General features: G+C 42.0%; 2 protein-coding genes across 3 annotated transcripts in view; one reads left to right on the top strand and one right to left on the bottom strand.

Annotated features, from left to right (window-relative positions):
• Positions 1 to 15,391, top strand: part of wnt5b (wingless-type MMTV integration site family, member 5b) — a 73,855-nt gene that overhangs the window by 41,643 nt on the left and 16,821 nt on the right. The gene's annotated exons all lie outside the window — the stretch shown is intronic.
• Positions 963 to 4,696, bottom strand: fbxl14b (F-box and leucine-rich repeat protein 14b). Its single transcript, XM_079334999.1, has one exon. It carries the CDS (start codon positions 4,007 to 4,009, stop codon positions 2,807 to 2,809), a length of 1,203 nt encoding a protein of 400 aa, XP_079191125.1. The 5' UTR covers positions 4,010 to 4,696; the 3' UTR covers positions 963 to 2,806.

Below are 15,391 nucleotides of genomic sequence, written 5' to 3'. Positions count from 1 at the left end.
ATGATGGTGTGGAATGCTAAAAAGTGTGTGTGTGTGTGTGTGTGTGTGTGGTTTCAAGGGGGGGAAAAGAAGGAGTGTGTGTGTGTGTGTGGGGGGGGGGGTGTTCGTGGGGTCTCCTGCCAGGTCTAGGATCTGGTATGCGTGACTGAACAAGAGGAGGAGAAAAGGGAAAAAAAATCCCCCACCAAAATCTGCCTTCCTAACTTCTAAAGACAGACAATGGCTACTGACTGGTCTGGCAACCCTGTGTGTGTGTGTGTGTGTGTGTGTGTGTGTGTGTGTGTGGTGTCACTTCACACACAGGACACGTCCTGATGGAAAGCAGAGAGAGGGAAATCTACTCGAAGCAACTTTAGATCTCATTACTCTGCACATGCAGCCACACAGACGTAGCTCTGCCTCATGTGGCATGAAACACTGCATTTCAAAAAAATAAATAATCTAAACTCATTACAAAGACCTTCAACTTTCACCATGAAATTCACCAAACAGGAACCCTGCTTTTAGCATTCAGAATTTTTGAGAGCAGACTCGTGCTGCCAGATGAGCTTTACGCCTTCTTTTTTGTTGTTGATGCATTTCAAGATGCAAAAGCAGACGTTGATGATTAAAAAAATCAGCAGGGTAGAACAGCTTCCTATAATAAACGCCCTGGTGATAATTAATTACACAGGCGCTGCAGCCAAATCAAGACGGCTAGTATCCATTTTGATTCTCCTCGTTAATAATAAAACGTGTTTTCCATTCCTTTTCGTGCAACAATACTGGGCTGATAACGGACAGAAACCTGTGGGTGGTTATTAGCAGTAATGCTTCATAATGAAACGCTCTGCAAATGCTAACAATATCATTCAAACAATGACACATTACCTGGATCATGTTCACATTCTTGTTCTATAAAACAGACATAATGAGGACAACAATAAAGAGCTACAGCCACACAAAAGTAGTCCACACCGCTCTTTTCGTTCATTATATAAATATCTTTAATTGTTTTAACCGTAAGAATATAAAACAATTTAATTTTGGGATTCTGCATGTTTTTCTTCTTTACAAACACATAATATACAGTACATCTTTTTTATTCTCAAACACACACAGCTTCGTCAGCAGGACGCACATCCGTATATTAATTTTTCTAGCAGGTCATTGCATTACATTAAGACACGTGCGCACGCAGGCTTCTGTGTGTGCGTTCTGTGTGCATGTGTGTTGATGTGTGTGTGTGTGTGTGGGAGAGAAAGGGAGGGAGGGAGGGAGGGAGAGAGAGAGAGGAGACACATTCCTGCTTGTAACCCGAGACGGAGAGAGAAAAAGAGTACGAAAAAAATAAAATAATCGATGGCTCCTTATTCTAAGCATGTCTCGAAAATGGATTGAGGGTATTTTTATTCAGAGAGAGATGGAGAAAAAGAGGAGGAAAAAAAAAAACAGATATCCCTCCCCTCCCCTCTCTCCCCCTCTTTTTCTCCCACTCTCTTCCTGTCTTGCCGACTGGAGCAGCATGAATATGAATGCGACCTGTGTTGGCATAAACGTGGGAAAATAAAGCCATGAGAAACAAACCCTGATACGTTTCTATCAATAAAAAGGGTCTAAGACTTAGAAATCACTTCAATTTGAAGTATGACACTCTGAACAACATCCACTGGCTTTGATTCCCACCAGGTCCCAGACTACAAAAAAACACCTCATTCCCCCACTCGGCTTGCATCTAATTTAATAATGGCCTTGATCATATACATATGCACTGTACTGGCATATCGATCCTATCTTATTATAATATTATCATTGTGGAATGAGTATTCATTCCAAGGGTAAGCTCGTGATTTTGGATTTTCTCTCCCTCAAACCATGAAAAAAAAACATTTGTTAAAGGGTGTTAAAGTTGGGCTTTATCCTCTAAATTAACCGATAAGAAAGGCTCTTGAATATGAGCCGTTTTATGATTCTGCCATGACATTTTGCATAAAGCGTCGCCTTCTTGAAATGTATAAAATCTCTCTCTCTCTTCTCTCTTGGAATCTGTTGCTGTTTATGGAGCTAAATTAACAAAGGTAGTTAGATTGTGTCCTGGTCTCCTTTCCCCAGCTCTGCTCATGGAGTAGGGAGGGAGGAAGGGGACGGGGGAGGTTGGGGGGAGGGGGCAGACACAGTCCCTTTAGGCACATTTTCTCCCAGTCTCTCATTCTCGCTTTCCTTCTGTGTTTTTTTTTTTTTTTTTTTTAACAGTATACACCCTTTGAAAACAACCACATACGAGGTAGCCAAATGTTTTTGTAGGCGTGATGGCTGTAGCAGGAGATTAGTCATAAATGTATCAAATCCAGACGCACTGTAAAAACTGAAAGAAGAGTCTCACACTAAGAGTTCTGAACCTCATTTTTGCTTCAAATGAGATGAAACTTTGACAGCGAGAATGACAAGTTTTTGTTTTGTTTTTAAATACGTGAGATAAGCCGATTTGTGTCCAGTTACTCCAGTCCAATTTCAGAATTCACAAGAATTATCAAACTTAGTGTGACATCAAACCAAACGTTAACGTGGATGTTCGTGAGCTCATGGAAAGTTACGTTTAATTGCTTGATACCGGGCAGAATATTCAGTCAACTCAACCCTGCAAGGCCAAGTGAAAGAACAAGAAAAAAAAACATTTGAACATAAAATTCTGGTCACTCAGGACACAAGCACACAGGAGGGAAAAGGGAGGCTTTCTCTCTTTTTAAATAAGACAAGAAATGTCCCGTGCCCATCTACATGTGCCCCTACCCATACGGAAACAAAAAGAACAACTGAACATTTCCAATCACCTCACTTTCTCACTCTCTGTCATCTGCCAGAGTCCCAGGTTCAACACTTTAAGGCAGGGGAGCTGTGTGATCCTCTCCAGTCCCCTCTTGGTGATCTTGGTACATCCATACAGGTCGATGCCTGCCAGCTGGGTCAGGTGGTCCGCTATGAGCTCCAACCCTTTGTCCGTGATGCGAACACACTGTCCGATGTTTAGGGTCCTCAGCTCGTGCATCTGCCTCACCATCCGGTTGATCCCGTCGTCTGAGATGTGACACGAGCACAGGGACAGGGACTTGAGCTGGTAGAGCCCCTGGGCGATGTACGCCAATGTCTGGTCCCCAATTTTGTCACAGAAGGAAACATCTAGCCCAGAAAGTCTCAGGGTGCCCATGGCAAGGTGCATGGTCCCTGTGTCACTGATATTGTCACAGGAGCGTAGGTTGAGGCTCCACAGGGAAGCCATGTGCGAGAGATGGATCATGCCCGCATCCGAGATCCCGCCGCAGAAGCTAAGGTTCAGCACCCTCAGCTTGGTCAGCCCCTTGGAAATGTGTTTAAGTGACAAGTCTGTGAGTTTCTGACAGTCCTGGAGGGTCAGATACTCCAAGTTCAAGCAGCCCTCAGCAGCACTGCGAGTCATGCCCGCCAAATGTCCAATCCCCACGTCAGAGACATGCCTGCAGGACCTCAAGTTGAGGCTCTTCAGTCTGTGGAGGCCCCAAGCTATCAAGAGGAGCCCGGTGTTGGTGATGTTGCTGCATCCGCCGAGCTCCAGCACCTCCAGGTTCTTCAGGTACTGAGCTATCCTGCCCAGACTGGAGTCTGTGATCTGTTTGCACAGACTCAGGTTCAAAACCTTCAGTGATGGGATCTCCTGCACGAACGCATGACCCAGCCCGTTGTCAGTGAGGTTGTAGCAGCCAGACAGATTGAGGGACTCAATGTTAGGCATCCCCTGGATCACATAGCTTAAGCTGCGGCGCAGGGACAGGATCTGGACCCTCCGGATGCCCCTGGCCTGGAGGCTGGGGAACAGAGAGGGATTGGCCCGGCGGAGGTGCAGCTTGGCCTCCACCCCCCTCCACACTGACTTGTGGTAGGATGCGTCCCTCCAAGCTATGCACACTTGGGCTACCCTGCCTTTGTCCCTCACGTCCAGATAGCTGAAAATCATGGCCAAAATTTCCGGGAAGAGGCACGAAATGTGCGTCTCCATTGTTTTTCAAACCCCAGGCATATAAGACTCAATACTCCACACCTCCAAGGCTGAAAAAAGAAGCAAGTCAAACTAACCCCCCTTCTCCTGTATGTATGCAAAAAGTATCAACAGTTCCAGTTATCCACAGAAGTAAAATAAAAAGAAATAGGAGTTGATTGTTTCCTTTTTTCTCTTTCTCACATTGAACTGTACGAAATCGATCCAACTCTCTCCAACCCCACGTGATCCGGTCTGGTTGCGCAGTAGGATTCAAATGCATTTAAAATAAAAATTTAAAAAAAGGAAATTAGGAAAGAAAAACTTAAAAAAACATTTATTCCTGCCTGAGCCCCTCTCTCCGCCAAAAAAAAAAGGAGAGGGTGGTGAAAGGGAAGAAGGAGGAGGAGAGGAGGAAAAAGCGTCAATCCTTCCCCCTCTCTCTCCCTCTCTCAGACGACGCTTCCTTGTATTCTACCCACAAAAAGCCGTCCTCTCTCGGCCGAGCGGGGATCCAGACGGTCGTACATTTCAGTATGAGAAAGTAAAAAATAAAGCCCGCACTCTTAACGCCACCTATAAGGAAACATTTCCATGGTTTAAAAGCGGCGAAGATATCGCTAGTTTTGCTTTGAAAGGCAGAGTGTGTAAGAGAGAGGGGCGTCCTGAGCTCAAAGCCTTTGTCTGCTCTTTTCAAACCGACTTGGCAGGGACTCCAGCACTCTCGCTGAACGGGAGGGGTGCGACACGAATTAATATTCATCTAAGGTGCCGGGAAAAATAAATTAACAAAAACAACATTTTTTAAAGACTTTTTAAGACTATCAAAAACGCTCTGAAATCTGAATGCTTTTATTTAACAAGCAATGTACTGTTAAAAGTAATGTGACCAAATTGATGGACTCCCCCCATCCCCGCCATGTCAGGCAGTTGGTTTGTTCCGCCTCAGCTGGAACGGTGCGAACAGTTTCCCTTGGAAACCAACTTCTTACAATTCAGTTCACTTTGGGCTTTAACCCTTTAAGCGGACCACACAAGAAACACAGACAAGCCAAACTGGAGAAGCCCTTCAGAGTCTGCTTACTTGGCTGCAACATTTAGAAGTTTTTATTGCGAAGTTGTTGTTGTTGATGTAATTGTATAAATTGTGGTAGAGCTTCTCCAGTATGGCTACAGAGCAGAATAGAGCTTTCTTTTTGCCTCGTTGCATAAACTCCCCCTTTTCTCCTCTTTCCTAATTTTATTATAAAATCGATAAAGTTTAAATTCCTAGATAGAAGATTCAGCCTATAGAGGATTAGCCCAAAACAAACTGCATCTCTTTACTTTCATTTAAAAGATTTTACAAAAATGGGTAAACATCTTTTATTTTTTCTATGTAACTGCTTCATGCTATACAGTCTTGCATTTGTTTGAGTGTGTGTTTGCCACGAGTGTGTGAACCTCTATGCAGACAATATCTTGGAACTGTAAGAGGAAAAAAACAGCCTGTGTTACATCTGCTACACTGCAGCTGCCAGTTTGTGTACACAGAGACAATGAATATATTTGTAATGTCCTTAAATGACTGTGGAGATAAACTCAAATAATCTGCTAAAGACTTTTTCTCTCATGTGTCTCTCATAAAGCATCAAAATAATTACTTTGAAGCTGTTCTTTCACATCTGGCACCTCTTATGTTTTGATATTTGAAGACTCAGTTTCGTCTCAGCCTATTTGTGTATTACTATACTCTATCAACATCGCCTATAGGGTCATTTCAAAATAGTTTATTTGAAGTTTCAAAATGATCAAATATTGCTGCCAACAAAGAGGGAATATGACTTTTCTTTTCTTTTTTTGGATTCTTTAACAAGTTGATGTTTTCATCCCCTGCTGTGGGCCTCTTTCAACCCTGGAGTAGGCTTGGTGTCAGAGTGTGTGTGTGTGTGTGTGTGTGTGTGTGTGTGTGTGTTTGTCTACAACTGCGTGCACATGTGCACAGTCAGGACAGTATATATTGGGGATTTTGTAAGAAAACAGTATATTCTTTTTATGCTTGTATTTCTCCTTCGCAGAGTTTGTAGGCCTCTGTGTGTGGGTGTGTTTAACTGGTTAGAGTGTGTGTTTCTGATGTGCGTGTGTGTGTGTGTGTGTGTGAGAGAGAGAGAGATAATATGACAGGGGAGCCGTTTGCTGGAGCCAGTGGAGTGTGGCAGAGTGGTTGAGAGAGAGAGAGAGAAAGAGAGAGAGAGAGGAAGGGGAAGAGTTAATGAGAAACACAGCAAGAAGGATAGAGAGAGCGATAGGAGAAGAGAAGAATCAGTGATCAGGTGAGGATAGAGGAACAGGAGCTGTACAGAAACAATCAGTTTTACACAGAACGATGCAGCTGAGCATAACTGACAGCAGCTCTAGTTTCTTTCACTCCTCCCTTTACTCTATACTCTCCTCTTGGGTTTTTCAGGTCTGTCTTAAAACAACAATTTAAACATTATAAGCTTGCTGCACTTATGCTAGCTGTCCATAATGGCCATCAGAGTATTTCCTTTAAAGTTTCTAATGTAAACGATTTGGAAAGTTTTCTGACAGTATGTGGCGTCAGCGGTCTCAAGTTCTTGTTCTAAAATTCCTTGTTTTTGTTGTTGCCTCTGCCTCTTAAAGGCCTGTAGATCTCAGTCAATTTCTCCACATATATAAAGTCAATCATCAGTCTTCATCACAACTTATATTCAATATCACAGTATATGTTATTGATACACTCTCTGCCCCAAGTCCAAACTCTTATGTAATAAGAAGAAGTCCAGCTGTGTGGCATATTTGCCAAACAAACACACATCTGAATGTCTGGAGGGGGCTTTGTCATAAACAGCTCTCTGCTCACGTGGGGATCTTGTAGGGATTGTTGTGTTTGCATACTTTGTTTTACTTTGCAGAAATATTAGAAAGTATGGGGAAAAAAGACGTGGTCCATGTTGCTATTATGTTCTGGGTCTTTTTGTTTACTCTCCTCAGCACCTGTGGGCATCTCTACTCCAGTGTACATTCATGATTTGAGAATCTGTTTTACCTCCCACAAACCTTTAATCGATTTAAGTGATTTTAACAGCATGTATTAAGCTCTTAATCCGTAATAAAGATTGATTACAATTTCAGGTCATCATAAAAGCAGCTCCCAGCATGGCTCACATTAGGAGCTATAGCATACAAATCTTTTAAATATGTTATTTTAATATTTTTAAACTCACCAAAACTGCCTCAACAGCTGTTTATGAAACCAAAGCATCCAAAACTGTCTTGTGGTTATTTTGAATGTCCCACTGCTTCTTGACTTCTATCCTGTAAATTCATCAAGGGCAGAAACAAAGCAGTTAACTGCTTTGTCCCCTGTGGCTGCCAGAACCTGCGTCCTTGGTACCCGGGCTGCAGAGTGTGTCATGCATTTTCAAAATAAAGATCCTGACATGAATACCAAGCTTCATAATGATCGTGCAAACACCTTGAGTTATAAACAGAGTGGGTGATTAACAGCAGCTCCTGGCTAAATGCGGCTTAATGGTGACAGGGGCTGTGTCAGTTTGCTGTATTTTTCACACAGACAGGCTGACGAGCTCTAACCATCCAAACAGTTCAGGGTGATCAACTTCAAAAACAGGGTTAGTAACTTTAAAAAAAAAAAAAATTAATATGATTAGTAATAATAATAAAAAAGCTGTATCTCTAATGTTACGTTTCAACACTATCATGTCTTTAAACACTTTGAACATATATACCAAGCCATTATAATGTCATACAAATACGATACGATACTCCATGTCAGGAGCCAACACAATGCGACTCGATACAATACTGCATGTATGTTATCTATACCGCTTATCCCTTTGGGGTCATGGGTGGCTGGAGACAATTCCAGCTGTCATTGGGCCAGAGGCGGGTATAGCCCGGTCCCTCGTTAATCACAGGGCTGACACACAGAGACAAACAACCAGTCACACACACACACCTACGGGCAATTCAGAGCCACCAATTATTGTCTTTGGACTGTGGGAGGAAGCTGGAGCATCCAAAGGGAACCCACGCAGGCCCAGGGAGAACACGCAAACTCAACACAGGAAGGTCTTGTCCGATGGGGATTTGAATCGGAAATGACAGCGCTAACCACTGAACTGTTCTTTGGCTTGATTGCCGCATACATTTATCCATCTAAATGGTCATAATAATGAACCAAAACGAAACAACTCCACAAATGATGAAAATAAGCTACAGGTGCATGTATTAATCCACATCTACTACATACAAAGAATAAATAAAGAAGGGAATAGAAGAGGAAGATGTTGCATTATTGCCAAAGGATTTTATTTATGCAAGTTTAAAAAGCTTAAACAGGGAGGTAAATCAAATCTGGCATTTCTCTTTTCAGTTTTGTTTTATTTAATTTATTTATCGATTGCTTATTATTTTTCATTTGTGAAAGATCAAAGTAGTGGGGCGACGGAGCCTATATAGTGCCACACATGAGGCTTAGTCCTCAAGAGCAGGGGACCCAGGTTTTAATGTGACCTGTGGCTCCTGTCCCGCATGTTGTTTCTCTCTCTCTCTCTCTCTCTCTCTCTCTCTCTCTCTCTCTCTCTCCAGTTGCTGAATCCACTGTCCTGTCTCTGAAGGCATAAAAAATCTAAGTGGGAACATTATTTTTTAAGTATATGATTTTTGTTTTTTGGCATGAAGTTTTTTTTTTTCTTATGACAGGTTGTTCTGTTTACCCTACAATACTTATATTTCTTTATGTGGCTTTACGTTACTTGTTCCTAGACTTTAAGGGCCATTCTCTCACTTAAGTTTTTGTGTTTAAGCCCAAACTCTGTGCACATTTTCAGACCTGTCAGCAGTTTCCTTAACACAATTTTATGTTTGTAGGGTCCAAAACAAAAAATGAAAAACCTGCCAAATTGGCTTTAAAACAGCCTGCCAGACTGTATTGTGTGGGAGGGTATTAGCAAACGTTTTAATAGCTAAAGAGTGCTTCTCTTTTCCTTTAGTGACTGTACTGTCTGTGACACAGCTACAGACAAGAAAAATACAAATAGAATGAAAGTGAAAGAGATTATTAGAGTAGAGATACGAGGAGCAGTAGCTGAGTGGGTGTGTGTGTGCTCAGCATGCTTTTTTCTGTCTCTCTTGCATCCCAGCTGTGTACAATGTGTGTGCGTGTGCATGCGGTATGTCATACCTCTTGAAGACCCGCTGAGCCCTGGATAGCACTCACGCTGGGTGAGAGTGGAGAAAGAGAAGGAAGGAAAAAGCAAGAGTGGAAATAGAAAGAATGGGTCAGAGAAAAAGGAGACCGGGTCTTTTTAGAGAATGGATGAGTAAATAGCCGAGAGAAAAAAACAAATGAGTGACCCCCCCTCCTATGTTCCTGTGTGTGTGTGTGTGTGTGTGTGTGTGTGTGTGTGTGTGTGTGTGTGTGTGTGTGTGTGTGTGTGCACTCCTGTGCACGTGTTTGTGCGTCTTTATATGTGATGATTCAGGGGAGGGCTCTGGATAATTTCTCGCCTCCACAACATGCTTCATCTGCACCCACAGCAATTGCCGGTTGCCAAGGTTACGTGGGCGTGTGTCAACACATCCCCTCTTGAAAGACGACACCTTACTGGATGGGTATTAGCATGACGATGTAGATTCTCTCACTCTCCCGCACACACACACACACACACACACACACACACACACACACACACATACACACATACACACATACAAACATGTATAACATTTCCACACAAACCAACATATGTAAAGAAAGCAGACAGTCATTATGCCCTTTGTGCGCGTGTGGGTGTGGGTGTACACAGGCCCTCTCACTGTACACTTCAAGTGATTAATCTTTTATGTTCCTTCAGGTGTTTCTTTGCTTCACCGGGACTTCACCTGTAGTACTGAAACATGGTCTGTGTGTGTGTGTGTGTGTGTGTGTGTGTGTGTGTGTGTGTGTGTGACTGCTTTCAAAGCTCCCTTGACTCCTCTCTTTGCGTTTTCATTTTGTTTTTACCCTTCTGTTCCTCTCATCCTCTGTCTGAGGGTGAGGTAATGCGTTTTGAGAAGTAGTGGTAAATAAACTCTGTTGTATGACCACAATGTAAATCAGTCAATGAAGGAGTATTTGGGCTCCTTAGTGGGAGTGTTGTGATATACATAACAATATCTGATTCAAAGTCAGATCACATCAGTGGAATCGGCATGTTATTCAGCACGTTATTCCATATGTATGTGCCTTGGCCCAGCCACTTGTGCACTTAAAGACATTTATAATGATGATCCTGATGATGAAGATGTGGTTTTCCTCCTCTCTAGATCCTTGCTTGTGTTCTTATTCTCTGATGTTCCTTGTGGTTTGTCAATACGTACACTTCAACCAGAGTGCAAACGTAAGACGAAAACAGATTCTGAAGTAATTGTTTCATGCCACTAAGACTAAGACCAGCTATGCATGTGAAAAGGCACTTAATGGCCCAAATTTAAGGTTTAGGGTTAACCCAAACCATGATGTTTTTTTCTGACTCTAATGTCATCATTCCCCACTCCATTATCATATAATTTAATGTTTTTACATCTCCACTTTCTCCTTCTCCAGCATTCTGATTTGTCCCCGTTTTCTTGGCATTCAAACATCTCTTACAAACCCGAGGTCTTAGTCAAGACAATAAATAGGAAGACATTGAGGATGAATGCTGAGGTATTAGTCAGCATGGAGACAGAAGAGAGACGGTATGAAGGACAAGGGAAAAAAAGGAAAGAAGATGGTGGAGGATAAAAGAAAAAAAGAAGGATTGGAGCACATGTGTTTGGAGGGAGATAAGAGGAGGTCACTGCCAAGAGAAATGCGCCTACATTTCTCTACATCACTATCTCCCTTTTACCTCTCTCTGTCTATCTCTACCTCCGTTTTTCCGTCTTTTCCTTCTTCCTTTTCCAGCTTCAAAGCCTCTGTGTGTGTGTGTGTGTGTGTGTGTGTGTGTGTGTGTGTGTGTGTGTGTGTGTGTGTGTGTGTGTGTGTGTGTGTGTGTGTGTGTGTGTGTGTGTGTGTGTGTGTGTGTGTGTGTGTGTGTGTGTGTGTGTGTGTGTGTGTGTGTGTGTGTGTGTGTGTGTGTGAGAGAGAAACAGTGTGTATACATGTGTGTTATGCCCTGCTGCCTTGCTCCAGTTTTTTGCAACACACAGGCTGCCTGGTGGCTGGTGCATGTGTGTGTGAGTGTGTGTGTGTGTGTCCTCAACAATGCTTCTCTTTTCTGCCAGCTCTGCAGTCTGACATTGGAGATTTTTTCAGCCGTGTGCTCTCCTCTCTCTCTCAGTAGTCAGCATTTTGGCATTTTCTCAATGCGCTCTGTCATCTGTTGGCATGAATAGGCTGCGCATTGTTGTGTGTATGTGAGTATGTGTTGAAAGGTGTGTGTGTGTGTGTGTGCGATATCTGGCTGTTTTTTAACTCTCACTTGGTCTGTGTTTGTGCAGGAAAGCATGACGGTGGAAAACAGCTTATTTCCGGTTTAAAAAATTGCGTTATAGGGAGGTTCCTGTCATGGACAAACACGTTGGGATCACATCAAACTTAATTCTCATAACAGAACTCTTGGAACAGAAATGTGCTATAAACATTGTCTTTTCTGACGTACTAATAAAAAGAAAAGAAACTCTAAATCAGGGACTTTACTGCACAATAAAGTGTAAAATGAGTTGACTTGACAGGATGGAATAAGGTGACGTGTCCATCTTTACAGGAATGACATTTTAAGGGGTTCATTTCCTCCTGCTGCGTCCTGCACTCATGTGGTACTTATTAATTAGCGTTATCTTGGGATGTGTATCAGAAGTATCTCCAGTCTCAACCAAGACCCATGAAACTCTTTGAACAGATAACACTCGGGAGCAAAGAGGAATCCGTTTGAAACCACGGCAGGGAAAAGCACATCAACATATTTGAAAGAATCAAAGACCTTTAAATCAAAATTAAGTTCCTGTGCATTTTTTATCAATGATGTTTTTGTCAGTAATTTAATCCTTTAGTTTCACGCTGTGACATTGATATTCACGAGACGTTTTTGCGCACATTATCTATCTGTAAATTCTTGAAACAAATCAAACGTTCAGTTCAGAAAGGATTTCCAGACATGTCTGAGGTGACGGTCAAATTAGATTCGGGCGGCAGGACGAGTTGAGAAGCTCTTTACGTGTCTGGTTCAGTCCTACGTTATGTTTGCATTTTGTTAAAATGTTGTTTTACAGCCCGAGAGAGCAGAGAAATTGATTGTGACCTCTTTTTGCTTACCGGAAGCGTGTGTGCATTTGAGTACATGAATGTAAGGCACAGAGTATAAATGTGTGTGTGTGCGCATTCATTTCTCCAGGGACAAGATCAAGAGCAGTGTAGTTTGACCAAAAGAGCTCGAAGGGGGGCACCGGGGGGGGCAGAGTTGCAAGGAACTTGCCCAGCCCCGATGGCTTCTTCCAGGATCTTGATCAGGGATTTGGCCTTTCCAGTGCCAAACTCGTCCTGCCAGAGCTGGAATAATGCCAGATGGTCGGGACCATTATATTAGATAAAACTTCTACTATTAAATCAGACGAGACAAATCCATGAAATTGACTCAGGATTCTTCTTCCTTCTAAAATGCCTCTTAGTTTATTAGGAAGATGGTCATAAAATAATAAAACAAAACTTGTCCGCAATTCAGGAACTTAAGCAGATGTTGCTCATATATTTTGGTTTTATCAGTGTTTGTTTGAGCACTTTGGGGCCTTAACTCAGGTTGTCCTTGGAACCAACAAATCAAGAACAATCTAATCAAAAGGGTGCATGAAATACATTAGTTGGCTAAGAGTTGTTATGACTGCTGTGCTACTTTATCATCATGACTTATGCAAGCTTATGTCTGTTTGCATCTCGAAAATCAGTTTAATTGAATGTAGTTTTACATCTGCCCTATATAGATCTTCTCAAATGCAATGAATATGGAATAAGTAGCTATATTTATAGCAAAGAAATGTAGTTAACTTCGAAAACATATCATAAAACTAACAGTAAACACTTCCAGTCTCATTTCCAAAGCAATAATCTGCCCTTCTTTCACATTGAAGACACCTTTAGAATTACAGCATGTGAGTAGCTCTCAAGAAATGTATGTAGAGTGTGGAAAAGTTAGCAAGGAGAGCTGCAATTATAAACATATAATGCAAGAAAACACAATACACGGCTGAGTCTTTGCCATGCATTTTTATCAGATTTAAATAAACGATTTAGTGTAAATGATGCAAGACATACCAAGACAAATATAAACATATTCTGTTTAATTGATTGCATACACAGTCCATGATGAGAATAAGATAGGATTGCGCGTTTACATCAACACAGTTAAGAGACGAGGGAGCGTGAGAACAGCTGTGTGCACGATGGGGGAGAGAGAAAGAAATGGGGAGTAAGACAGAAACATAAATGGCTGATGAATCCGACTTTTTAAGAGGGAAAAGGGTAAAGAGAAGAAGAAGAAGGAGGAGAGAGTGACAGAACAAAGCTGAGAGACGTAGAGAAACAGATGGCGGTACGGAGCGGAGGGAAGTGTGAGAGGAGGAGGAGGAGGTGGGAGATGGAGACGTAGAAAGAGTGGGGAGGAAGAGTATAGAGGAGATATATTTAGAGGGGGGGGGAGTTTGAGCCTTGAAGCGAGAGGCATGACTCATCTTTTGCCAGCTGACAGAAGGATGGATGGAGGGAAGAGGGGAGGAGATGGACAGCGTCGGGGTGGGGTGCGGGATGGGAGGTGCGCAAGAGGAGAATGGGGAGAGAAGGAAAGGAAAAAGGAACAGAAGAAGGACAGAAAGAAAACAGAAATAAAACCCAAGGTCTTTCCATAGACCCTCTCAGCTGCATCCAAGTCCCACTGGATTTTCCCCAGTGTGTGTGTGTGTGTGTGTGTGTGTATGTGTGCGTGCGTGTCTGTGTGATACCAACTGAATTTGGCAATTCATTGCTGCACATGTGTGTGTATTACCCTCACATACATACATGTGGAGCAGGTACTTTGATCATCCCTCGGGCTTTCTGTCCCTGCATTTGCTGTTTCGAGTTCTTTAGTTCTGATAAATGTGTCCATGAGTCTGCAGATTTTTGGCACGTGTTCCCTCGCCTGCTCAGTTCTTATGTTCTCAGAAGTACAAGCAGTTTGTAAGATAAGAGAGAGCCAATGGGAAAATGTATTAATTGCGGTCACATTAAAATGTTGGAAATAACAGTTTATTCAAATAGTAATTCTAGGAACAGAAACCTTATATTAAGTCAAATATTTTTTCATGCATGAAGGTAATTATAATTTATTAACTGTGTAGGGATTAGAATTTATAGTTGTAAAGAAGTAGAAGTAAAATGCTCTTATAGCCACTAAACATTACCCTGCTTATAACACAACTTTTTACTTTAGAAATGTTTTACGGATTTAAAATGATAATTTTTCATTAAAAATAGTCATACTCGTAAATATAGTTGGAACGACATCCACAGCAAAACCAACACAGTCACATTAAACTGAACTTTCCTTTGATTTGCAAACGTCCATAAGGTAAATGGGAATGCAGCAATAAGCTAAACAAACAGTCTGTCAGAATCAGTTTTCAGGGTTGTTATCTTTACTTCTTGTGCCTTCTTCTATTTAGTAGACTTCTCTGTCTTAGCACAGTTTCTGTTTTACCAAATGTATTCCGTAGGATTAGTATGACTGCAGTTAGTTTCATAGACAATGGTTTGATATAGACAAACAGCAGACCGAGAGGTGCCTTTAATCAATATCAATCAAGTGTTCCATACAGCTGTGGATTCAAAGTAAGTATGACAGTCACATAGGCCACAGTTATACACATTTGACAAAATGACATTCTTTCACGAAAGTGACATTTTTAATGCAGAACTTCAGGGCTGTACAAGTGTGTATTGAAGTTACAATGGACTGCATAAATGCGCTATTAGAAGAGAGCGTCTCCTGTGAATAAAATGTGCCTTTCGCTGCTGAAACCTTAAAAAAAACAACAACCCGTGAAATAGACAATAATTTGCCTGCATCCTTTATAAAATCTTTCCTTAAAAGGTGGCTGAAAATGAGTAAATGTGCAGTAGCAGATAAAGCCCAAATCGAGCAATATAAAAGAATATCTGGGCAGAAATTAGTTTCCTTGAGGTTAGACAGATATGGACTCCCCTTCCAGGTATTTCAAGTGCCATTCATCGTCTGTTTTCATATTCTGCCCTTACATCTTCTGTTTTTAACTAGAGGGTGATACATGTTCAAGTGATGTTCATTTATAACAGTCATTTAGCATTTTTGGCCTGAGCAGCTTCCAGGGGATCAGCTCAGACCTGATCAGCAGACTGCAGCTGCG

Source organism: Symphodus melops (genome assembly GCF_947650265.1).
Source record: "Symphodus melops genome assembly, chromosome: 22".
Taxonomy (NCBI): domain Eukaryota; kingdom Metazoa; phylum Chordata; class Actinopteri; order Labriformes; family Labridae; genus Symphodus; species Symphodus melops.
This window is presented reverse-complemented; position numbering and strand designations above follow the sequence as displayed.

What these genes read in the sequence shown, in the direction of transcription:
- fbxl14b (XM_079334999.1), bottom strand. Translation starts at nt 4,009, where the DNA reads ATGGAGACGCACATTTCGTGCCTCTTCCCGGAAATTTTGGCCATGATT.